Here is a 27,560-nt window from a genome sequence, read left to right on the forward strand (position 1 = left end):
GCGGAAGCTCCACTTGTTTGCCTCCTCTCCCCCCTCCACTGCCATATTTGGCACCTTTTGGGGGTATCAGGTACCTGGTTTTGACAGGTAGTTACCCCAGTTCTGGCTCAGTTCACCATGGCAAAGTGAGCCAAAAGTTTAGCCCCCTCCTTCCTCCAGTAGTCTCCTGGGAACCTTCACAGGTCCCAGAAGACTGCCAGAACAATCAAACTCGCACATGTGCAGTGGGCACCCGGCTGTGGAGCCGCAAGCTGTTGAGATGCCGACACCATGGAGAGAAGAAGGAGAGAAGGGACGGCGTGGGTAAGCACATCGCTGGATCCTGGGACAGGTAAGTGTGTGTTTATTAAAATGTCAGCAGATACAGTTTTTGTAGCTGCTGACTTTTAATAAACACAAAAACGGCTGGAACTCCGCTTTAACCACTTGCCCTCCGGAAAATTTACTCCCCTTCATGACCGGGCCATTTTTTTCTATTCGGTGCTGCGCTACTTTAACTGATAACTGTGCGCTCATGCAACACTGTACACAAATTAAATTTATATAATTTTTTTTCACACAGAGCTTTCTTTTTGTGGTATTTGATCACCACTGGGTTTTTTTATTTTTTGCAACAAAAACAATATTTTTTTAACTTTTTACTATAAAACATATCCCAGAAGAAAAATGTGTTTTCATTGACTGCACATGGCTCACAGCGATATATGTATAAGGCATCTGGACACACTAGTGTAATCATCATACAGCTCACCATTGGCTATCACGCCCAGGTTGTGGACTCCTTCAGCCTGCCCTATCTATCATCAATACTCTATCATGTCAGCCCACCACCCCATATGAACAGGGGTATAAACCTCTCATTGATGCCCTGTTGCTTGACATGGACTTCCATATACCTATATTGTCGAAGCCTGGCCCCCCTGTGGAAACGTATCACTAACGGCCCCAGCAGTGCTGCCGCCCAGACCGCCAACCCACAATGACAGATCCGCCACTGAGCAGGGCGGTCGTCATGGCAACATGACATCACGTGTGCACCCCGCCAATTTCAGCTCACTGTCTCTCCGGCTCCCGCTCCCTGCCTGTACATAAGCGTCCAGGAGGATCAAGGCACAGCTCCTGTCTGCCCTCAAGGAAGGGAGTAGTCTTACAGGGCACTCTGATGGGCACATTGAATGTTAAGGGGCACTCTGATGGGCACAACATAGAATGTGCCCATCAGAGTGCCCCTTAACATAACATGTACCCATCAGAGTGCCCCTTAATATAAATGTGCCCATCAGAGTGCCCCTTAACATAAAATGTGCCCATCAGCATGCCCCTTAACCTAAAATGTATCTATCAGAGAGCCCCTTAATATAAATGTAGTCATCAGAGTGCCTCCTAATATAAATGTAGTCATCAGAGTACCCCTTAATATAAATGTCCCACATAGCGTGCCCCTTAACATAAAATATGCCCATCAGCATGCCCCTTATTTTATGTTAAGGGGCACTCTGATGAGCACATTTTATGTTAAGAGGCACTCTGACGGGCCCATTTTATGTTAAAGGGGCACAAATGAGCACATACTGTGGAAAGGGACACTCTAATGGGCACATGTGATGGAAAGGGGCACTCTAATGGGCACATGTGATGGAAAGGGGCACTCTAATGGGGAGTATGATGTAAAGGGGCACTCTAATGGGGAAATATGATATAAAGGGGTACTTTGAGTGTAAGGGGGCACTCTGACGGGAATAGCTGATGTAAGGTGGCAAAGTGATGGGGATACCTGATGTAAAGAGGCACTCTAATGGGGACAACTGATGTAAAGGAGCACTTTGATGGGCACACCTGATGTGATGGGATACATGATGTAAAGTTGCACTCTGATGGCGACACCTAATGTAAGGAGGCACACTGATGGGCGCACCCTATTCGGACCTCAACCACAATAAAATTTTAGTGACTGAACCTTCTTGAATTTTAATTCAATATCCCTGGTCTAGAGTATCCCATGCCCTGTATCCTCTCCCATTATACAAGTTTATCAATAAATCAAGAAGACATTCCCCTCAACTGTTTTTTGTGTCAGTGTGTGTTGGACTGTGCTTTGGTATGCAAGCGGGGAGACAGCCCAGGTCATCATCATTAAGTGTGCTGCTGTCACGGTCCTGTCAGATAGGTTCTCTGCCCTATGCCAAGATCTGTCAGAGATTCTGTACATGCTAACAGGAAACAGGAACTTTATTATGGAGAAAAGACATAGATTATATTCATAGATGCAGCTAAAAACTTGCCATCTACTGGTTGAAAAATATATCTCTACTTAAAACTGATACTAATACTGATGTACAGTAGCTGTTGCACACAAAAATACATGAACATTGTATTCCAACAAGATCCCCATTGATTTTTTTTTATTAATAGCTGTTCAAATTGCTAAGTATAGATCTCTTTTTTGGAATATGAAAAGGATTGCTGTTCGGAAATTGTCATATTATGTAGCCAGTTTAACCACTTCAAGTCCAGACACTTTCACTCCCTTCCAGTCCAGGCCAATTTTCAACTTTCAGCACTATCATACTTTGGGTGACAATTACTCAGTCATGCAACACTGTATCCAAATAAATTTTTTTTAAAACTTTTTTTTATACAGATAGAGATTTATTTTGGTGGTATTTGAACACCACTGGGTTTTTTATTTTTTGGTATATAAATGAAAAAAGACCGAAAGGTTATAAAAAAAATAATTTTTGCTTAATTTTTGTTATAAAATTTTGCAAATAAATTCTTCATAAATTTAGGTCAAAATGCATTCTGCTACATTTGTTGGGTAACAATAACCCAAAACAGTGTATATTATTTAGTCTTTGTGAAAGCTATAGAGTCTACAAACTATAGGTAATATATTCGACAATTGATCAGTTTTGATCAATTGCCGGACGCTGTTATGGCATATGTCAGTGATCAGGACGCAGGTATAGGGTATGACGGTTATCAAGACGTTAGTATGAGGTATGGTGGTGATCAGGATGCTGCTATAATGGTGATCAGAATGCTGGTATCCATATGGGGTGATCAGGACTCTAGGATGGGGTATGATGGTGATTAGAACACTGATATGGGGTATGGCGGTGATCAGAATGCTGGTATGGAGTATGGTGGTGATCAGGACACTAGTATGGCGTATGGCGTTGATCAGGATGCTGGTATGGGGTATGGCGGTGATCAGGGCACTGGTTTGGGGTATGACGACAATCAGGCTGCTTGTATGGGGTATGGCGATAATCAGGATGCTGGTATGGCATATGGGGTGATCAGGATGCTGGTATGGGGTATAGTGGTGATCAGGATGCTGACATGGGGTATGACAGTGATCAGGGTGCTGGCATGGCATATGGGGTGACCAGGATGCTAGTATGGGGCATGGAGGCGATGAGGATGCTGGTAGGGGGCATGGAGGCGATCGGGATGCTGATATGGCATATGGGGTGATCAGGATGCTGGTATGGACAAGGCGGTGATCAAGATGCTGGTATGGCAGGTTCAGGATGCTGGTATGGACAAGGCGGTGATCAGGATGCTGGTATGGCGTGATCAGGATGCTGGTATGGGGTATGGCGGTGATCAGGATGCTGGCATGGGGTATGGCAGTGATCAGGGCACTGGTATGGCATATGAGGTGACCAGGATGCAGGTTTGGGGATGATGGTGATTGGGATGCTTGTATGGCATATGGGGTTATCAGGATGCTGGTATGGGGTTTGGCAATGATCAGGATGCTGGTATGGGGTTTGGCGATGATCAGGATGCTGCTATGGTGTATGGGGTGATCAGGATGCTGGTATGGCATATGGCGGTGATCAGGGTGCTGGTATGGTATATTGCAGTGATCAGGGTGCTGGTATGGCATATGGCAGCGATCAGGGCACTGATATGGGGTATGGCAGTGATCAGGATGCTGGCAAGGCGGTGATCAGTACATTGATATGGTGTATGGCGGATTTATTGTGAGCACTGGGACAGATGACAGGGGCTGGTTGCACACTTTATTGTTTCTACACTTGGGCTGGCTGGCTGGCACAGCAATCTATGAGTGTACAGCCTGACAGGCTGCTGTACACTCACAGGCTTCTGCATCAGTTCTCTTTGCTCTCACAGTGAGAGCAGAGAGAATCAAACTTTATTGTAAAGTTCTAGTGTTTACTATGTGATTGCTGTGATTGGACATGTGATGCCCACACACAGTGGTAATGTGATCTGCTGTGTCCGGGCGACATACAGATTGCCATGCTCTCAGGTGTGCGCTCTGTGAGCCACGCAGAAGCCGCCGATGAGGGGTGATGTACATTAGCCTGCATTGGCACAGCTTCCCATCTGCCATCTATAGACTATGGGCAGATGGGAAGCAGTTAAATGCAAATACTGTTCAGTGGAATTCTTCTATACAGTGCTTAATCATCCTCCTCCAGATCCCCAAATTTCTTTTTGGCTGCTGTGATCCGACTTCCTGTTAGAAAGTGGCTACACGCATTCTCCATGATCCCACTGTATGTATGAACGTAGCCACCCTTTCATGCTTGCTCCCAACATGGACTATAGACTATGGGACTTGTAGTGTGCATAGAGCGCTTTAAAGACTGCGTTTTGGCTAACCTGAGAATATGTTCTGCTCAAAAAAGCAGAATCACTTAGATATACGTGATTCTACACAGACCATCTGCCTTGTAGCAGTAGCTACATGGGCCGATCCATGTAGGGGTGACTTTTGTGTTATATGAACTTTCTTTTTATAAAAAATGGGCAAGAAAGCCCTAAAACAAAGATCTAGTGAGTGGACTGTGTCCTTGGAAGTACCATGCTTGAGCTAATTTCCTACAATGAACACTACAGTCAAGTGCACTGTACTATATAAAAATACAAATCCCAAGGACTGTAGTGTTGCCTATTGTGTTGTGCATGCATCCCCGTGACGTGTGAGCAGCAATTTTATGAATGGGAAGTTATTTACGCGCTGGTGCATCTGCACATGTTACTATAGCCTATTTCAGTAGCACATTGTGGAGGGTGACTTCATTCCCATATACAGTGGGACCATTGAGAAGAAAAGTAGCCACATAAAAAAAAAAAAAAGAGCAGAGCAGATTTTAAATCAGCTTTCCTCAACTTATTTACCCCAGAGGAACTCGTGAAATAATTTTCAGGTCTTGAGGAACCCCTGCTAAAACCTCTACATTGGTGGTCAATAGGAAAAATGTGCCCTAAAATGATGGTCAGTGGGAAGAATTCCCACTGTATCATGGTGGTCAGAATGCCCCCCCTTACAGACAGCTTAAATGATTACTGGTGTCATGTAGATATCTTTGACATGAAACTATGCAGGCACCCTCAGAGGTCAGTCAGTCATTACTCAAGGAACCCTTAGCAACCTTTGGAGGAACCTTAGTGTTCCATAGAACCCTGTTTGAGAATGCATTTTTTAAATGTATATTTCAGAATGCCTTTTGGACACTTTTTTTAGATTCTTTTTTTAATTGAGTATAGTGACATTTTAGGTCTACTCATTGAGGGGAGGGCTCTTTCTGTAATTTTGGTGCACTCATCAGTCCACTATTTACGTGTCCAAGTTCATTGTAGCCACTCCGACCCATGCCACAAACATTTTCTCCGGTAATTTTTAGAGAGCACTGATTTATTTTCTGTCTTGTACCCCAAGAACAGGATGTGAGGAGATATCCAAAGTGAGAGAAATCACCTCTTAAACAACTGTTCCTATTGGAAGATTTCCCCTCTCATCCTCTTCCAGTGACAGTTTTAAAATTTTAGATTTTTCCTCACTTTCAATCCTTTCATTTTTCTATCTTAAATTAAACAAAAAGGCTTTAGATATACTGTACGAAAGAAGAATTGTGATTCTTTTGTATGATAAATTCTATTTTTGGATACATAACACCCATATTAGTGAATTTAAATGAGCCGCTTAAAAATAAACACTGTTACTTATAGCTAACAAATTGGTTTGTGTTAGTAAAGCATACGTGAGCTCTTTACAATCCCTATGTACATAGAATATGATCAACTCTGAAAGAAAATTCCTTCCTCAATAATTAATAGGCTCACCTAGTCCTTGGTAGTTTATATACCTTTATTTATAATGTATAAGATTCAAGTGAATCTGTGAGGAAATTCATTTTAAAGTAAATTAAGAATGCATTAAGATCCCATTTCAAAATACTGTGTATGATAAAACATATTGACCTTATCGCTTATGTTATCATTTTAGAAATAGATCCATTAACAAGACATGCTGTATTAATACTGCACTAAATAGTTTAAACTCCACAGTCCAGTCTTAATGCAACCTGTAGTATTATATAACAATATATATTTTAATACTAAAAGATAAATATTGGTTAATCCTTAAAGCATTCACTGACAACGGTAAGTTTATAAAACATCTTGAAGTGTTCTAAAGCAGTAGTAATTCATAATATAAGCCATCATATATAACATTAAACTATACATTCAACCAGCAAACATATTCTCAGGCTAGCCAAAATGTAGTCCTTAAAGCGCAGTCCTTAAAGCGCTATATGCAAGCTACAAGTCCCATAGTCTATTGTCCATGTTGGGAGCAAGCATGAAAGGGTGGCTATGTTCCTACATACAGTGGGATCATGGAGAATGAATGTAGTCACTTTTTAACAGGAAGTTGGATCACAGCAGCCAAAAAGAAATTTGGGGATCTGGAGTAGGATGAGAGCAATGGAAGGAACCATTTTAAGTATTCAAGAATACATACTTAAACAGCATTTTTAAGTAATGTAAAGAAGAATTCCACTGAACAGTATTTGCATTTAACCGATTCCCATCTGCCCATAGTCTATAGATGGTGAATGGGAAGCTGTGAAGATGCAGGCTAATGTACATCACTCCTCATCGGCGGCTCCTGCGTGGCTCACAGAGCGCACACCTGGGAGCATGGCAGTGGGTATGTCGCCAGACACAGTGGATCACACTATCGCTGTGTCTGGGCATCACATGTCCAATCACAGCAATCACATAGTAAACATTAGAAATTTACAGTAAAGTTTGATTCTCTCTGCTCTCACTGTGAGATCTGAGAGAACAGATGCAGCAGCCTGTGAGTGTACAGCAGCCTGTCAGGCTGTACACTCACAGACTGCTGTGTCAGCAAGCCAGCCCCAGTGTCCCTGATCACTGCCCAAGTGTAGAAACAATAACGTGTGCAACCAGCCCCTGTCATCTGTCCCAGTGCTCACAATAAAACCGCCATACAACATATCAATGTCCTGATCACCGCCTTGCCAGCATCCTGATCACTGCTATACCCCATACCAGTGCCCTGATCCCTGCCATATGCCATAATGCCATAGCAGCACCCAGATCACCGGCATACACTATACCAGCACCTTGATCACCACTATACCCCATGCCAGCATCCTGATCACCGACATACCCCATAACAGCATCCTGATCACCCCATATGCTATACCAGCATCCTGATCACCGCCATGCTCCATATCAGCATCCTGATCACCCCATATGCCATACGAGCATCCTGATCACCACCATGCCCCAAACCAGCATCCTGGTCACCCCATATGCCATACCAGTGCCCTGATCACTGCCATACCCCATGCCAGCATTCTGATTACCGCCATACCCCATACTAGCATCCTGATCATGCCATACCAGCATCCTGATCACTGCCATGCCCCCTACCAGCATCCTTTTCACCTTATATGCCATACCAGAATCCTGATCACAGCCATGCTCCATGCCAGCATCCTGGTCACCGCTATACCCCATACCAGCATCCTGATCACTCCATATGCCATACCAGCACCCTGATCACCGCTATGCCCCATACCAGCATCCTGATCACCCATATGCCATACCAGCATCCTGATCACCCACATGCCATACCAGCATCCTGATCACCACCATACCCCATACCAGCATCCTGGTCACCCCATATGCCATACCAGTGCCCTTATCACTGTCATACCCCATACCAGCATCCTGATCACCCCATATGCCATACCAGCATCCTGATCACCGCCATGACCCATACCAGCATCCTGATCACTCTATATGCCATACTTCTATTGGTCTGTGCCTTCCATTAACAGTCTCCATTTAAAAACCAAAACTTCCAAAATGTCGATGTAGGTAGCATCACCAAGCCACGGGCCCCGCCCCCACTGGTGGCAATGTCCTCAGCCATCTGACGCTAGGATACCACATAGCAGAAATCCCCGCTCACTAACTACATATGGATCTCTCAATAGAGCCACTGCTTGTAAACGGAGACTGTTAATGGAAGGCACAGACCGGTAGAAGTATTACAACTTCCTTCAAGCTCTTCATATTTCCTAAGCGGAGGACTTGACATCACCGAGGAGTGGTCTATCTATATGTCGGAGTGGTGATAGCCTGCGTGCACACTTTATGCAGCAGCCATCACCATTTGTACACATCTTTATCACTAGACCAGATCATATGGTCATTGGCTCCACTACACTATAAGGGTCGTATTTTACCTACAGCCTACAGCAGATTTCCAATTACCACACTGGTGTTTCATTGACTGCACATGACTTACAGCGATATATGCTTAGGGCATTGGCTGCATCTATACACACTGGTGTAATCATCATACAGCTCACCATTCACTATCACGCCCAGGTTGTGGACTCCTTCAGCCTGCCGTATCTATCATCAGTAGTCTATCATATCAGCCCACCACCCCATATGAACAGAGGGAAAATAAAACCCTCATTGATGCCCTGTTGCTTGACATGGAATTCCACATGCCTATATTGCCGAAGCCTGGCCCCCCTGTGGCTACGTATCACTATACATCAGATTTTTGATGCATATGTCATATGCTTTTGATGTTGTTGCTGTTTCATACTGATCGGGCCATCATTCTCAGACCAGAGTCACTACACCACTCTCTGAGAGTTAGTTGACTGAGTAGCATGTTAAGTCAGCTTACCGCTTATCAGCACCAACTGACTGTTAGTTTTGAGATCGCTGGCCTGATATGTTATGATCTATATGAGACCAAGTTAATGCAATGCAGCGTATCTGAGTGGATGAGCGGTGCCCTGGCTTGTATGTCAAGGTGATAACATTATCTAACCTTATTTTAATGGTGATTGGAGGATTGTTGGCCACTTGGCTGTCTGGGCAGGGCTGTGGAACGGACAGGTAGGCCTAGTGGCAGGGTAAGGCACTGGCTGACGACAACCACCACCAACAGACCGAAGTCCCTCAGGGCGCGGAGTCTAAGTCCCAGGCTGCCCTTCACCAGGGCCCCTGATGGTGGGGATAGACTTGACGCAGCCAGGAACCAGGTCGCGGCCCCCGAGACACCCCGGCTGCGGTAATGGCCGCCGCCAATGGCGTGTAGCTAGTGAGAATGACAATAGCGTAGTCAGGCAAGCCGAGTCGACAACAACAGGACAAAACAGTACAGAACAGTAGACAGAGAATCACAGGTCACGGGCCGGGTTCAGCAACGGAAGGTCAGATCGAAGGAAAACACAGAGAATGGTCTTAGTCACAAGCCGAGTCAGAATACCAGAAGAGTCACGAGCATATACACAGAGCTGTAGCAAGACAAAGACACAAGACACAAGTGCAAAGAGCATGTGCGGATCACAGGCTTATATGTACTCAGCCACACCCCTCTGGGGGATGGACCTCAGAGACCTGAAGGCATAAAAGCTTCCCACCATGCTCAGCAGAAATCCAAGATGGATGCCAGCACATGGAGTAACATAACCTCCGGGAAAAGGTAGGACCTTGACATTGGCCTAATTTTACTTCATTTTGATCTCAATAAAGTTGATTGGTTTGGTTACACCGCGGTTGGTTCTCCTTTAAGCCTCTTTCTAGGTGGCCTCTCTTGGTCCTCAGCAAATTCCCCCCCCCCCCAAGAAACTAATTGAAGGCAAGAAATAGGGACCCCCATGGAAGGAGAACTACTTGGCTCCAATATCCCAACAGTACTCTGTCACCAAGATCTTGCAAAACAGTCGATGCTCTCGAAGCAGCCGTGCCCATTCAGCTTCCACCAGATGCCTTTTAGTGGGGATTCACATACTTGATCTCTCAGGTGAGGTCTTGGGGTGTTGAAGATAGCTGTAGGTGCAGGGCCCCCAGCTCTGCCACAGCTGGCACCTCAATAAACATCAACTGGACTTCCTGGAATCTTCTATAGGGGAGAGGGTAGCCACCCCCCACCCTAACAGGTGGAATCCCTTCAAAAGGAAGACCCTGCTGTTCTAGAGTTCACACTATTTTTCATCCTCTCCAGCCACCCCAGGGATTGACCCTGGAACAGCCCAAAGAAATCAACAACCGATCCAATGGCTACAGAGGAGCCAATACAAAATACTAAATTTACCTAATACCCGAGCAGCCTATCTAGGAGTGTGCTACAGCGGTCTCAATAATGCATACTGTAGACATTTTCATGCTTTGTGGATTACTTATACAGTATTTGTTTAACATTCATTTTCGACTCTTCCACCTCACTCGGCCCGTGGGAGTAGCGAGGTGGAACCAGCACATCACTGCAGTCCCCACCTAACAGTGATTGATATTTAGCAGACATCATACCTATCTAGACAAATACACACAGCTTTACCTAAATATAAGCAGCTTATAACATTAATACATAAAGATACTCTTTCTCATCCAGATATAACTAGCTCTACAAAAGTTGTGTGCACCTTATAGGACACAGCTTTAGCAAAACTCAGCCAAGTTTCATGGAACCAACAGGTTCTCCAAGGTTGCTAAGTGTTCCTTGAGCAACGAGCAATTTCTGCCTCTCAGATAATTTCTCATTGACATCATTGATTTTTTTAGGCTATTTGAAAGGGGACAATTTTTCCCAATGACCACCAGTGTAAGAAGCAATATTTCCACTGATTATCACACTGTGTCATGAGTTGAAGATATAGTAATTTTGACAGAGTTTCCCTGAGACTGGAAAGTTATTTCAAGGATTCCTGTGTTGAAAAGGTTGAGAAAGGTTGCTTTATATAGTCAAAAATAAAAAATATTCGTGTACAGTGTTGCATGACAAAGTAATTGTCAGCCAATCTAGCACAGTACTGAAAACTGAAAAATGGTCAGGTAATGAACGGGTAATACAATACTCAAGTGGCTGCAAAAACCCTTGTGGGAGGTTTTATTGTTGTCTTGGTGACCACACAGGAAGTGAGGGAAAATCTCCTCAATGAGAAAATATCCAGCAATAAAAAAAAGAAACAAGTTCTCACAATTATTTGTCTGCAGTTGAATTGTGAGCCTTTTAAAAGGCCCTCTAAGTAATGCCATAAATTGTAGTCATGAAAACTTACTGCATACAACAATTTAGTAGGTAATTACCAACAAAAGCACTTAAGTTCTCAAACCAGATTAATAGCAATTCCTCTTTCAGGGAACTCACCTGTCCCCCGTAATAAAACTCTTCAGAGTCATTGTCGCCTTCAGAATCCTCTTCCACTGCACTGCTGTGTCGGGACTCCTACAATTAAGAATATTATTTGTAAATATGTCATTTGTTTGTGAACAGATATAAGATATGTGTAAGCCGTGTACCGGGGTGGGCTCCCCAGGATACAGTGAAGTCACGAACGAGGAAAGCAACCCCAACACCAGCTTTTGTCACAACAGAATTTTATTAAGATGTGGCAAATAAACAAAACCACAAATGCTGGAATATACAATAAATTTACATACACTCAGAGACCCTTGTGTTGCACAGCACGGCGCCTTCTGATGGATGAAGGTAGAAAGTGTAGTAATTTACCTACTGGCGGGCACAACTAAGCTGCCACACCTTACCCATTATTACCCTAAAAGAGCAGGAATCAGTGTATGAGTGTACGGTATGGGCTAGCCTGCGGTGCAGCACAACAGCTTACAATCTTACACAAATCTACAGTATTCCCCCTCCCATAACTGGTCCTGTAGCACGTGCCTGAGTATTCCTTCTGAGCAAAACGCCAGTCTGGCTTGAGTTTGTAGGATTTTATTAGCTTTCCAATGTGAAATGTCACTTTAAGTTGTGGAGTCCTTCCAATGATCAGTAACAACACTTGCAGCCTGACACAAACAGAGACCCTAACTAACTATAGGCCTGTCTCAGTCTCTGCAGGCGCCAACACTGAAATGAGGTGCGTGCACAATCTTACCAACCCGGGTCTGCCTTGCAACCGCTGGTGACTCAGAACAGATGTCTCTCCAACAAGCATGCGATCTCATCAGCCTTCCTGGCAGCGGTCTTCCTTTCTCTGAACAGGATCAGCGTCTTGAACACCATCAGCTTCACTCAACTGAATTTCTGATTACGGAGGGCTAGCCTCACATTTGGATGGCATCGGATTCTCAGATCACACAGCCCCCCTTCTCTCTCTCAAGCATGGCTGCTCTCCTTTTCCTGTTCACTCTCCAAGTGTAAAAACCCCACCTCTTCATGAATATAGAAATCTCTATGCAGTCTGAGGCTGTGTTAGAAAAAACAGTGACATCTTGTGGCTAAACTGCAAAATGTCAGTCAGAACGTTTTTAATTTACTTCAATCAGTGTTCAATGAAAGCTGTTTCCCCATCTCACATACGCACAGCTTAAAAAGGATATGTCCAGCAGAAACAGATTTTTATTGAATAGAGTGGGGAAGGATGGAAACCCCTGTCAGGCTTTTACTGCTATCTGGGGCTCCCTTGATTGCGAACACAGAGGGACAGAAACAATATTTAACCATTAGCTGGCCCTGCTTAAAGTGTATTTATTACCAAAATGTATAATCACATCTTCTATTTCCACAATGAATTTCAATTATTTCCAGCCTACTCATATTATTTATTTCAGGTACTTGTATAGCACTGTCAATTTACACAGCGCTTTACATATATATATTGTACATTCACATCAGTCCCTAACCCTCAAGGGGTGTACAATCTAAGGTCCCTAAATCACAGTCATACATACACATACTAGGGCCAATTTAGACAGGAGCCAATTCACCTACCAGCATGTCTTTGGAGTGTGGTAGGAAACCGGAGTACCCGGAGGAAACCCACACAGGCACAGGGAGAACATGCAAACTCCAGGCAGGTGGTGCCGTGACTGGGATTTGAACCAACGACCCTAGTACTGCCAGGCGGAAGTGCTAACCATTTAGCCACTGTGCTGCCCATAATCTGAAGGTTCTTGAAGTTTGTACTTTGTTTAGATCCCCACACAATATCTTCCTTGAATTCTGTGGCACGTAGTCACTATGCCCTGTGAGTCGGCACCATTGTGTCACACATTTCACAGAGCCTGTCTGAGAGGAGAAGTTTCAGGAGGTGGAGTCAGTACAGAAATCACTGCTTGCAGGCAGCAAGGTACCATGGGATATGTAGTCCTTAGAAACAAGTTATTTTCCTGGCCTGCATTCTCGGATAGGAGTCTGGTATGTATTTTGAGGGCGGGGCCTTGGCATTGGGTTCCTCTTAAAACTCATACCAGACTCAAAGAGCCTGGTATGGATTGTGGGGGAACCCGTATGCATTGCTTGTTTTGTTTTGTTTTAAATGTCCTTGCTCCTTTCTTTACATTCACCTGTCAGCCGAGAATCCCTAAATGACAGATGAATGAACAGGGCAGGGATAAGTCACCAGTTGTTAGGACATTGGCAGGCACTGGCTCCTTAACAACAGCTATCCCTAAGACCTGAAACTGTCATATTAGTAGTGGTAGGAACAGCACTGCTAAGTGAATTGAACAGTGTCCTTTCCCTCCAAACAAAACGTATGAAGCATGAAAACAATGTCAAAATTGTTGCCCTACAAAACTGCAATGAAATTGGATCAACTCATAGCTGTACTAGTGTGAACCTTGACTAAACCTAATGCCAGATATTTTTTTACATTTTGAATAGAGTGGTAAAATATTGCAATGGGGTTGAGCTGCTTTTGAAATATTCTTCCTGCTCAGGGCCTCCTGGCACCTCTCATTTGCATCACAATTTATGTATATTACAGGAGGGCGATGCCCCAGGGTGGTAAAGCCAACCAACTCCTGGAAGGGAGAGATCTATTCTTCAGGACTTCACTTGCAGAAACTAGGTAGCCGGGTGCCAGCATAATGTGAGCTCCCCATCGAGAGAGCGCTAGGACTACTCCCAAGTTTAGGGAGGTAAATTTTTAGAATCGCTCTTCATGAGGACTGCCAGGACATGGTTTTACCTTCTGCATGGACACAAGTCTCTCTCCACTTGCCACATACCTTTTAATCTTTTCCATCCATGCTGTCATCAACCTGTGTGGCTGTAAAGTTCCTCAGTAAAGTTGTTACCCTTTCTAAAACAGCCTGGTGTGGACTCTTACCTTTCTGTATCAAAAGGGGACTAGTCCTAGGCATAGGCTTGTGCTCAGGGATGCATGGGGACCATAGTCGGCAGGCATAGCAGGTTGGAAGGAGGGCCTGTGTTTTGATTAGGTCAGGCTGGGTTGGGTCCAGCGAGTCCCAGAAGGGGTGGTGTCTCTATTTTCCACACTGTTAGGTACAGAAGCCCTGGGTGGCCCACACAAAGGAACTGTGGTGTAATACATGGACTGGCTGATCCAACTACAGTGGGTTAACCATACACTACACTTGCTCCCGTTACACTACAGTATTACAATTTAGCTTTGATTTGTATTTCTGTCTGTGACTCCATGAAGATTTTCCTACACTCACTGTCCCTGTGATGCCCATACACAAAGCGGGGGAGTGTCAGTCACAGCGAATGGGAATAAGATTAAAAATACTGCCTGAAGCTCTAACCCTTCTTTGGTCTACTAAGAAAATGTGTGTTTCTTTTTGTCTCCAGCCCCATTAGAGAGATTTTCATCACTTAATGTTTTGACAAGACATGAGGGAAAATCTCACCAAGAGCGACACAGCAATAACTTGACAGAGGCGTTAACCCTTCTTAACTGCTCAAAATTAAAAGACTTAACTGGGGCTAAAGCCCAACTCTGGGCAACAACAAAAAGAATACCTTGCAGTGGGGCTGGGCCAGCACTGAAAGATTAATAGCTTGTTTTCTCTTGAGGAGAGGAGAAACAGTTTTACTTACCTGATCCTCTGCTTCTCCTGCAATTGACGCTCCCCCACGCTCTGGCGGTGGACTGTCCCTCTGCCTCATGGAGTTCAATGCAGGGCTATGGACCCTGCTTTGATCTTGATGACATCAGGACATTAGACTGCTGGAGGGTGGGGGAAATCTCATCAAGAGAGACACAGCAATAACTTGACAGAGGTGTTAACCCTTCTTAACTTCTGAAAATTAAAAGACTTAGCTGGGGCTAAAGCCCAACTCCAGGCAACTAAAAAAATACTGTGCAGTGGGGCTGGGCCAGCACAGAAAAGGTTAATAGCCTGTTTTGTCTTGGGGAGAGGAGAAACAGTTTTACCTACCTGATCCTCTGCTTCTCCTGCAAATGGTGCTGCCCCATGCTCTGGCGGTGAACTGTCCCTCTGCCTCATGGAGTTCAATGCAGGGCTATGGACCCTGCTTTGATCTTAACAATGTCAGGACATTAGACCGCTGGAGGGTAGGGGAGAGAAAGCTGTGGGGACTGGTCTAGCTATGGGGAGGATTGGGTAACTAAAACATTGTTGTTACCCTAGAGTCAAACAAGCATCTAACCCTTGCAATGTAGGCACGTCACTACTGCAAGGGACAATTTTTTAGTTAACTGGAGTTGAGCTTTAAGCTTTAAAACATTTTATATCATTTCTTTGCTCTTCATCAATGTAAATTGACAGGCTATACAAGCCCAGAGCCAAGGAATCACAATACTGCAGCTACTGGCATAGAAATCAGTAGACTAATAAAAATAAATTGAAGGCTGTGTCCAGCCAATCTGACATCCCCAGTTAAGATTTTTCCATGATGTCCAAGATCTTCCTACCCCCTGCAGGCACCACTAGGGGTCTCTCTCTCTCCGTGGATGCACTATGTACCCTTCGAAAACAGAAGAAGTGAGACTCCCTGCTCTGTCCATATAAGTGAGGCTCCTATGGTATGGAAAGCTGTGCCAAATGCTATAGAGGTGATATCTTGCCTTACAAAACTGCAGAAAAGAGGCCTGGGAGTGATCCATCCTCCAGCAACTATCCAAAGCTGAAATATCAGTTTAGGTTGCAGTGACCCTTTAATAATGGTGTCACTGCCTTCTCTATATAAGTGTGATAATAAAGGTTATTCGCATTACTTTTACAACTTCTAACAATCATTAATTGGACAAAAGGAAGCAGGTCGATGGTAAGGTTATAGAACGGTATAAACATAATTATCATTTTTCAAATGCTAGAGTGGCCAGTGAAGGAATCTTTCTTTCAGTCTCTCCTGAAGCTGAGACATAATGGGGCTCGTAATAAAATGATGGAGAGGTCCGCACTGAGATATTAAAGTACTCATTCACTGGCACAAGCTCGTTCAATATTCAGCCTTCAAAGTGTCCCAAAGGATTTCAATTTATCCCCAATAAAATATTAAAATAGATGGAGCTGTTATCTTCTGATACTACAACCTAAAGACTTTGAGAGAACCTGTGCTTTGCCTATACCCCCCCCCCCCCACTCCCAAGCAGCACATACTCATTTTAACGTTACTCTTCCATTGCTCCTGCTTATTGGTAAAGTATGTGACAGCACTGGGACCAGCACTGTCACACAACCCCCTATATGCTACTCCAAGCAAGAGGTATGTTGTAGATTTCACAAGGGGGTCGATTTACTAAAACTGGAGATTGCAATATCAAGCGCAGCTCTGCATGGTAGCCAATCAGCTTCTAACTTCAGCTTGTTAAATTAAACTTTGACAAAAAAAAAAACTGGAAGCTGATTGGTTTCTATGCAGAGCTGCACCAGATTTTGCACTCTCCAGTTTTAGTAAATCAACCCCTATGGTGTCTTCTCTTGCTTCTTGCAGCTGAACAGAGCAACTCAAGTGAAGGAAAGGTGACTAGGTTCTGCTAAAAGGTAAAATTATTCTGTTACCTGGCATGGGCAAAGTACAGATTCACTTTAAAACAGACCTCTCCCCAAATTTCAGTTAATAAACCTGACTCCCTAAAAACATCCTTCTAACTAGAACAAAGTTAGTAGTACTGACATGCCTCCTCTTCAGATTCCCCAGTATCATCCCCCATGCCCCCACCAATCACTAACCCGCATTGCCATTAAAAAAAAAAGGTATGGCACATGCACAAGATCATCATGCGCTTCATTTCACACTTGTTCCATACCTCATTACCTTCACGGGAAGAAAAAAGACTTTGCAAGATCTCTGGATAAGATATCAAACAAATGACTGGAATTTTGTATAGTACATGCGCGAGATGAGGCGCATAGCATCTTTAGCCTCAGGTCGCACATGTATCATACAAAATTACATTCATCTTAAAAAAAAAAACTTTACAGTTAGAGCTCCATGAAGACACTGGTGGTGTTGCCTTCCCAATGAGCAAGTAAAAGCAAAACAAAAAAAAGTTTAAAAAAAACAAATGTTAGATGATTACACATCAGCTTACAGAGCTGCATGCTGATGTGCGATTTACTGAATGGGGAGAAAGGTCTGCTTTAAAGTGAATACAGAAATATGGAAGCTGCCATTGCTGGCCTGTTTTTAAAGGTACATCAGGCAACTAACAAGCATCCAACCAAAAAAAAAAGAACACCCATCCATAGTGTGCCAGGTCATGACTAACTGGGTAATATAGCCAGAATGAAGGTGGAGACAAGGTAGGCTGAACTGCTAGATCTGCATATTACACAGGGAGACCAGCATTCTATTGCCTCTTTAACACTGGGGGTCCCAATCCAACAGTAGCTCCTGATATACAGAGCAGGGCCAACTGTCAAAGCCATAGCCAAACTCTGTAGGAATCCACAGACACATGATTGTCAGTAACCCCCTTGGCATCAAGGCAACCTGCAGGACTCTGCTGTCAATTTGACAGCTGGGTCAAACTAAAAGCAGAGGCATGCTGGTTACCTTGGTACAAAAGGGCTTATAGGCGAGAGCCACTGACCAGGATCAGGCTTTCAGACTGACAGCCCTGCCCAGTATATGACACTAAGGGCTTGTTCACACTTGACTAAATTTCTAACTCATCAAGAACACCCCTATAGCGTTAGATAGTCGTTAATGAGCTTTAGTATGGGTGTTTTACAAGCGTTAAAAATGCTCCACAAATGCCTATCATAAACTATAATGGTATTAATGCCCTGCAAATGCCTGCTTTGAGGAGCATCACCATAGACTTGAATGGGAGGCGACAAAAGGCTTCAACTCCTCCTGACTCGACATGAGGCTTAAATTTTGAAGCGACGTTATGCTAACGCTTCATGTTTTTCTAATGTGAACAGCGCTGTGTGCTGCCCATAGAATCATTTCCATAGGAGTTTGAGGAGCGTTAAAAACGCCCCTCAAATGCCTGCTTTCAAAGCTAGTGTGAACTAGCCCTCAGAGTGCAGCTCTGCTGATTAAATCTACAGAGATCAGTAGCCAGGTTGACAGCCAGCTCCTCCTCTGTTTCTCAGTAGAAACTATCAATGCTCCATGCTCCCCTGCAAACAATCAACGTAGGGCCAGGGGCGGACTGACCATTCGAGCACTGCCCGAGGGCCCGGGGTCAGTAGGGGGCCCCATGAAATGCCACTGGTACCTTTTTTATAGGCTTTTTTGAGTGTGGGCAAGGACACAGGGGCCCCATGATTCCCTATTGCCCGGGGGCCCCATGAGTTGTCAGAACCGCCCCTGTGTAGGGCTCATTCATAAATACATGGCCAAATAAAACAGTGTATAAACCTTTATAGACCTGACAGCAATAATTAGAATTCTGAGCAGCTTCCTATGTTGGCACACTAAGAAGAGGAAAAGCCAGGAGCACTGGTGGGGGGACCCAAGAAGAAGAGGATTGGGCCACCCTATGCAATACCATTGCACACAGCAGGTAAGTATAACATGTTTGCTATTTTAAAAGAAACAAATTGATTTACAAATGTTTGAATTTCCTTACACTAGTCTAGCTCCAAATTTTACAATTCCATTAACAAGTCACATTCTCAGATCTTTTTCACTGCAACCCAATATCCAAATTATTTAACCCAATCCCAACCTCCATGCAGTTCTTGAAATGGCACCACCTACCCTCCATGTATTTCTATTGGCTAGTTAGACCACTCATCAAATTTGGTGGCCTATAGGAAAACACGGAGAGCTGAAGGAGATGGACCAGACCTGAAAGGTGCGCCTGGTATTGCAGTGGATATGAGCATGCAAACAGAAACCTGTAGATCGGTGGGGGGCACATTAGAAGATCAGAATCCCCCCCTCCTACATGAATGTGCTCTACTTGTACTATGTATTACCTCTCCATTTTCTTTCTGCAGTCTTGATTTTATGGACAAGCAGCTGGTAATGTCATTGGATTTCCTCAGCTCTGAAGGAAAGAGAAAAGAAAATATAATTAAAAGAGACCTATACAGTTTATTGTTTCGTTTCTGCACATGAATATTAAGTCATAGTTCACATGGGCGGAAAGAATAGGCTTTTGTGTCACAATGCTGAAATATCCAAAACATGACTGCAACAAAGGAAAAAGCAGGGACTTTTTAGGACGGCACCCAGGGTTATAGATTCAACAAAAACATATTTCCAGTCATATTAGGTTAGTCACATCATACAAAAGTTTAAAAGAATCACAAAACATGAACAAGTACATGGGACTTTTAAGGGGCAATTAAGATCACATTCATATTTAAAATTATAAAGCAAATATTTTATTGATATAAAAATTAAAACTACCATGTATACATTAAAAAGCATTTTAGCTACAGCACATGTACAGAAAAAGCTTGTGATACAATCTTACATATGTCCCCATATATAGGTGTTCTAAATTCACCACTGTTACCCTGAATTGCTAGGTATTGAAAATGTCATGTAACATTATAGTAAATATACTGTTGTATCCATTAACTATATTATACAGTGCAAAAATAAGCACCTTTTGATGTGTTTCACACAATTATGCTTCCTCTGGAAGTATGGGATGAATGTCAGCAGTAATAAACTAGATGTTGGTGCTATATAAATCCTGTATAATAACAATGTCTGTAAAAAAAATGATGTAGTCACTAGGTAAAAAACAAAAACAAAAAAACACATCACTGGGTGGAGATCAATCATAGGATTTATGTAATAACTGCAGTCTGGAAACACCTACAGTATGCACTATCACATGCAAAGAGATAATCCATCCTTCATAAATCAATAGAATTTTTGGATCCTCAAATCCAGAGATAAATGGTGTCTTGAATGCCCAGAGTCTGGCATCCAGGACACCATTTTTCACTTGATATAAGGATCCAAAAAATTCTGCGTACAATTGCATCACAAGTTTATTCTGCATGTTCCATAATTAGTTCTTTTTATAACCGTATACATGTTATTTTTATTGAATAACATTTTTAATCAATAAAATGCTTGCCTTATATTTGCATACTTTAGTTTCATCTTAATTGAACCTTAAACATTTCATCTACTTTATCATGTTTTGTTTAGTTCAAAAAAATGTGGGATGTGGTGAATTGATGTTTAGTGCTTTTTCACTATGCCTTCTTTTTTTCTTTATATATGCCACATCAATAAATCTTTCCAAACACTTTGCAAAAACCAATGACTTTTCTGTAACATAAAAGTGAACGGTTTACAATACACATGAAATACAAATGCATTTGCATCATTTTGTTTGCTTCATGGTGTTTTTGACCTTGCCAGCAATGGCTAGCAGGAGTTGGTAACTTGCAGAGCTTCCCAAACACCTCAACGTACAGAGGTTCTAAAGCCAGAAGGTTGTTTTTACCTTAATGCTTTACCTGCATTAAGTTAAAAACAAACCTTCCACTATTTGTTCCCCCCCCAGCCTCCCCCTAAATACTTACCTGTTTTGATCCAGGGCTGTGCCTGTCAAATAGAAGCACACGGCCCAGTTTGGGAGAGAGCCAGCATGTGCGCCAGCATAGAAAGCACCTTCCTATTGGGGCACACAGAGAAGACGTTGAGCTAAGAGCTGCGGCAGGGGACCCTACAAGAAGGTGCTTTGGGGCTGCTCTATGCAATACCATTGCACATATTTGTAGACATATATGCCCCTCTATGTACAAATTTCACCATGAGAGCTGACCTTAACACACATTCAGTACTTCTTTTCTCCCCATTGCATCACACTGCAGGAATGGATCAGGGCAACTCACAAGAACATTTTTCAACATTAAAGTAGAACTAAAGGCAATCTTTTTTTAATAGAGTAAAGGAGTTTTTTAACCCCTGTCAGTTTTTTTACCCTCTCTGTCCCATTGGTGAGATTTCCTTTCACGTCCTGTCTCATAGCCAAGACAGAGGAAATCCCTCCAGTGTGAAGGAATCCCTGGCTACCACTAAAACTAGTGTCCCCATTGGAAGATTTCATTTCTACTCTTCTTCTGCTGAAAATCCCAAATTTTGGTTTTCTTATCACTTACTGTGGTAAACAGGATAAATAGGAAGGGTGAATATCCCTAACAGAAGCATAGACAGCAATACAAACCTACTCTATTCTCCCTCTCCACTCTATGCAAAACTAAACAATGTTTTGCCTTTAGTTATACTTAAAAGCAACAAAATCTCTGTATAGAAAACTGATTTTATCTGAATAGTCAATCAGCAGCCTTTAGTTTATTTTTACATGATTTCCAGTATCTAGTTTCTCTGTTGTTTACAGACCTCAGCAGCTCAAAGTAAAAATTTACACACACAAGTGAATGAGTCCTCCTCCTTCCTGCATACGATCCCTTGAGATTTTTCAATGAGAAACATCATGCTTGAAAGGAGACAACTTTTTTCCCCCTTTGTTCTTTCTTATAATAAAAATCTATTGTGTTTTAGGATTCCTTTGCCATTCATTTAAAGTGTGTGTAAACCCTATTATGGAAATGATCTTATTTGCTGCAATTTAGATTTTTTTTTGAAGTAACATGTTTTGTTTCTGTTGATCTTGTCAGTTTTTGGACCCTTTTCCTGCTTTTTGTGCCTGGGTGATAACTGTACCCATAGGCTGCTAATACTGTGGTAGCATTTCACCATCACATACAAGCTCCCATGCAGGGACTACAGAGTGCCATGCCTACCCAACAGTATGCCTGTACACCCCGGTCACATCAAACACTACTTTCAAATCGTGCGACTTACAGTGAAGTTGCACAATTTAAAAGTTGGATGAAATGCCGATTTCAGGTGTGATTTGCAAGACATCTGATACCGATGTCTATGCAAATCGCACCAAAAGTAGTGAATTTACTATTTTAGAAATTGGTGTGGCTCCGACCAAGTCAGAACTGCACCGAAATGATGGCTCTAATTGCGGACAATAGGCTGCAACTTGGCATGCGATTTGCAAACTGAATGCCAATTCGCATCCAGTGTACCCGGGGTCTTAAAGTCCCTGTTATCAGACTTCTTCGAAATTGTATGACTGGCAAATGAAACCAGCAGGGACATCACACGCATCATGCACATATATCATTGCTACATCCCATTCAAAGTAACTCTTCCTCTATATTAACTCTTCTTCTTTTTCATTACAGGAAAATAGTGGACTCTAAGCAGAAGAAATGTGCTGTCATTGAGTTCTTGGTGAAGGAGGGGTGTAGGCTGTCCAACATCCAGACAAGGCTACAGAATGTTTACGGAAATCAATGTCTTGTCATTGATGACTCCCGTCAATGCTGTCATCTCTGTTAAAGTCCTGTAGATTTCTGTGGATCTCGGACACCCTGCACCCCTCCTTCATCAAAAACTCAATGGCGATAAGTTGCTTCTGCTTGGAAGCTATTACTTACCTGCAATGAAATAGAAGAAGACTTACTATACTTACTACCAATGTGTGAAATTAAACAAACTCTCCAAGTTAATAAAAAAAGTTATTTCCACATTTGCATTACTTTTGCTACAGCCCTCGTATTTCTCCAAATATATTACTTGCCCCACATGCAATAAATTGGTTAATTTTCATCACTTCTCCCAAAAGTTTACGAGGGGTGTTCGAGTCAAACCGGTAATTTTGAGTTTATATAATAAAAGAACAAATTTCAAAGAGTGGCAACTGCATTTATTTTTCAACATACTCCCCTGCTACATTTATACACATATCCCAGCATTTAACTAATGCCTGGAAAGCTTCAGTATAGAAAGATGTGTCAGTATGCCTGAACCATGCTAGAACAGCCTGCTTCACTTCATAAATGATTGTTTTCACCGATCCCACAGAAAGATTTGTCTCTTTTGCAATTTTACGACAGGTTATGCGGCAATTATCCAGGATTAGGCATACCATGCGCTAAATGTTCACAGGATGACTGTTGTGAGCTGGGAACCACCACGGCTGGGATCATCAGTGATGGATGTACGGCCATCTTTGAAATGTTTGCACCATTCAAATGTCTTACTGTGGCTGAGCGTCTCATCACCATACTTCTGTAGATATCCGTGGGTCTTACGCCTTTGTTCACAAGAAACTTCATCACCACACGCTATTGCATGCACGCACTAACACTGTTGTCTGCCAAATTGATTAACGGTCTCTGGACTGGTCCGCGACATGTGCACCGCCTATCACTAATAGGACCCACTTGCCTTTTTATACCTGTAAAATTAAAAGTCCTGGTTTGACTTGACCACCCCTCATACATACAAAATCAATTTTCTTACTTTTGCCACTCTTAGTTTTCCTACAAACTTTACATTTCTGTCACTATTAGAAAACTTTTTAGTGTAGAATAATTGCTTTGTTATGTTTTTTCCTCTATTGTACTGGAAACACAAAATCTTTCAGTTTTCCTTTTTATAAATGATTTTGGATTTATTGGTAAATGTAGTCCCAGAACAGGGTCACCTTGCAAAACAGACCGGGGCTTCTTCATAATCCTAACCTTCTTATATTGTGCTTGGAATTCATTATCATTGCAAACTGCATCTCTTCCCACTATACTTCTGACTTCCCAAATCATTTCTTCCAACACCTTTTTCTTATAACCTTTCTGTATATATCTTTCCTTGAGGAAATTAGATTAACAATTAGAATCCAATGTCTCAGTACATTTTGTTCTTACTGTAATCATTTGCCCTTCTGGTATCCCTGATATCCAGGCTGAATAATGTCCATTCTTTCTTGGTAAAGCCTGTTTCTATTTTGAGTTCTTAAAGGTGAACTTCAAGCAAACAGCTAAATACACATATGAAAGACATATGATATTTTGCCAGGGCAGCCCGTAAGAAACCTGAAGGCACTCCAGGAAGCCTGGGTACCTGGTTGAAAAACGGCTCTTCTATGTACTGTTCTCAAAACAGTAATTGTGAAATATTACTTTTATATATATATACTACTACTCCCAAGGTGATGTATAGTAAAATCCAAAATAAAAAAAAAATTGTGAATAAAAGCATAATAAAAGTTTTATCAAAAGCTCAAATTGTATTTCTGTTAATTGACCTTGTAACTTCAAAAGTATTTTACAACTTTAATACCCGATTCATATGGAATAATAATGCCAGTTGAGGTGATATTAAAGTTAAGCTAGACCAATGTAGTTATATGCAAAAATATCTATACCTAAATTTTACCTAGACTTTAGCTTTAAACAATTACAGTTCCATATTTATAGGCCCCACCCCTTTGTGCATTCTTGCATGCCAGCTCTAAGTGTACTTAGCTTCCGAATAGCAAAATACCTACTGTAGTAAACTTGAACAGAGCAGTAATAAGTCAATAAGCCAACGGAAAATTCACAGTACTCTTGTGTTTGGAAAAATACGCAAGCTGCTAATGCTGATTTCTGCTTCGAAATACCCCACATGGAAGGAAAATATATTTGAAATATATTTTAAAAATATTCTTCCCAAATATGTTGACATATATTTGAAATACTGCAATTTTGGCCATATTCAATATATTTTAATATATATTTCAATAAATATATACTGCATGTTGAAATGCATTTTTATTACAAAATATATGAAAAATATTTATAAAAATACATTTCAAATATACTGTATGTCTTTAAAAATACAAATCTACATTTTTGGAATGCATTTACAAATATATGTAAACATATGTTAAAAAAAAATCTGAAGAATATATTTTAAAAATATATATTTTTAAAAATATATTTTTTAAAAATATATTCTTCAGATTTTGTATTGGTACCCGCTCCCACTTCTGCAATATTTCACTAGGTGAAGGTGATGTCCATTCCCCACCCCTCCCCTCCCATAGCCTCCTGGGACAAGTTACATGTCTCTGAAGGCTGCAGGACCATTCACCAAGCACTGCATGAGGTGGCGTATGCGCAGTAGGAAGCCAGCTATGGCTTCTCATGAAGCCACAGCTGGGTCTCCTATACAGGATGATGGTGCCATTGAACTGCAACAGTGGGAAGAGCTGTCTGCGGAAAGACAGTGCTGGACTCCTGGCAATGGTAAGCAACCAATTTTTACACATCAGCAGCTGCAGTATTTGTAGCTGTTGACTGTAAATATAAAATCAAGCTGAAGTTCCTATTTAATTGGCCAAATAATATATATGCAGATCAGGAATTATGACTTCACTCTGCAGCCAGAGACAGCCAGCTGGAACTTTCAGAAAGTCAGTAAACCTAAACAACATTTTCAAAATCAAAAGTAGGTCAGTAATGACAGCTCACAAATTTACTCAGTACAAAGTTAAAAGTAAACCTGCAGAACTGAAAAGGCTCTAAAGCAACAATGTAGAACCTACTTTACATATCTGCTATAGTGTCCTGAGTGCACTGTATCCCATAATACTTTCTGAAACTTTGCAGTGGTGTCAAGTGCTTTCCTGCCCCTACTGCCTTTGATACATTTCTTTTTACCAAGAAGACTTCTCCTAACAGTGATGAGCAAGTACGAAGATACAGTAAAAACAATTCTTTGGGTCATCTAATGTGCTGAGGACCAGGGGTGGACTGACCATTCGGGCACTCTGGCACTGCCCGAGGGCCCTGGGTCAGTAGGGGGCCCCATGAGATGCCCCTGGTACCTTTTCATAGGCTTTTTTGGGTGTGGTTTGAGTGTGGGTGAGGACACAGGGGCCCCATGATCCCCTATCGCCCGGGGGCCCCATGAGTTGTCAGTCTGCCCCTGCTGAGGACAGTATGTAAATGTTTCAGCAGACACCAACTAGGACCTGTATTATAGTTGTTGAGCCTGTTCAGTACAATTACACTTATGCTGGTCAGTTTACCCTAAAGGCTGATACACACCTTTGTAATAAGTTGTGCATTTATTTATTTTGTAAAGATTCATTAAAATTAACAGCTCACAAATTATGGCTATGATAATTGGGTCATCTTTAGGCAGCATGAGTTGAAATTTCCCTTTGATTTGAACAGATAAGCAGCAATTCATCTCTACTGCCTGCCCATTTAAAAAGGCACAGAGTGGCATGAATTATGTGCATCTCAAGGAATTTTGGTGACATCAGAGAGGAATATGAAAGCTTTTTGTGCTTCCCCTGTGACAGCGTACAGAATATAATAAATTGCAGGATTACTCTGGCTCAGTGGAGCAAGTAAAAAAGAAAAAAAATACTACCACTTTGGCTGTTTTTTTCATTGTGATTGATAACAGAAAATGCAAGCCTAATGCTGCTTTAAGGACAGACTGATAGCAAGACCTTCATCTGTAATCAACTGTTCTCATGAAATAAAACATGCTTGATAGATGCCAAGTGAAAAGTAAATGCCACTTTCATAATTAAAATGTCCCTGTCATTCCAGAATAAAACCTGTGCCATTTGAAGACAAGAATTACCGTAAGTGTATCTGGATGACTATGCATTAAATTCCCAACACAGTTAAAAGAAACTACTGTATATTTTCAGGAAGTAATAATGTTTGGTGAAATTGCTTGTATTGGAGTATCAATGGGGCACAAGAGAGAAGAGAAAAACTCTATTTTGTGCTATACAGATAATTTACTTTGTGACTGTAGGGGCACTTTAAAACTTGATGAATGATCTGATGATGTGATGAATGATGGTCTGGTTTCCACGATACTTTTTCTCTATTTTTATAAATTCAGTGACCGCCCTTTTTTATGCAACAATAATTCCCTGATTCTTTCTTGTACAAACTATTCTAACATTTCTTCCACTGTCTAGCTTATTATCTTCTTCCTGTCTTTTCACCTTCTTTCTTCAACCTTCTTCATGCCACCATCTCTCTTCCAGTTCCTTTTTTTCACCATCTTGCTTTCACCTTCATCCTTTCACCTTTTTCCTTACACCTTCATGCTTCCACCATCTTCCTTCCACCTTCATCCTTTCAACATTTTCCCTCCACCCTCTTCATTCCACCATCTTTCGCGAACCATGTTTGTTCTACCTTCTTTCTTCAAAAATCTATCTTCCTTCAACCCTCTACCTCTCCAT

General features: G+C 42.1%; 1 protein-coding gene across 3 annotated transcripts in view; it reads right to left on the minus strand.

The window, feature by feature from the left end:
• The window catches only part of PARP8 (poly(ADP-ribose) polymerase family member 8), a 365,263-nt gene that overhangs the window by 136,533 nt on the left and 201,170 nt on the right, over positions 1-27,560 (minus strand). For all 3 annotated transcript variants that reach the window (XM_089682697.1, XM_089682699.1, XM_089682698.1), the window contains exons 5-6: positions 19,444-19,514; positions 11,480-11,557 (exon numbers count right to left, since the gene is read on the minus strand). In XM_089682697.1, the coding sequence (XP_089538823.1) occupies positions 11,480-11,557; positions 19,444-19,514 (149 nt within the window). The remainder of the gene's footprint in view (positions 1-11,479; positions 11,558-19,443; positions 19,515-27,560) is intronic.

This window comes from Staurois parvus, unplaced genomic scaffold (assembly GCF_062004578.1).
Source record: "Staurois parvus isolate SC_StPar_1 unplaced genomic scaffold, SC_StPar_1.0 ptg000294l, whole genome shotgun sequence".
Classification (NCBI taxonomy): Eukaryota; Metazoa; Chordata; class Amphibia; order Anura; family Ranidae; genus Staurois; species Staurois parvus.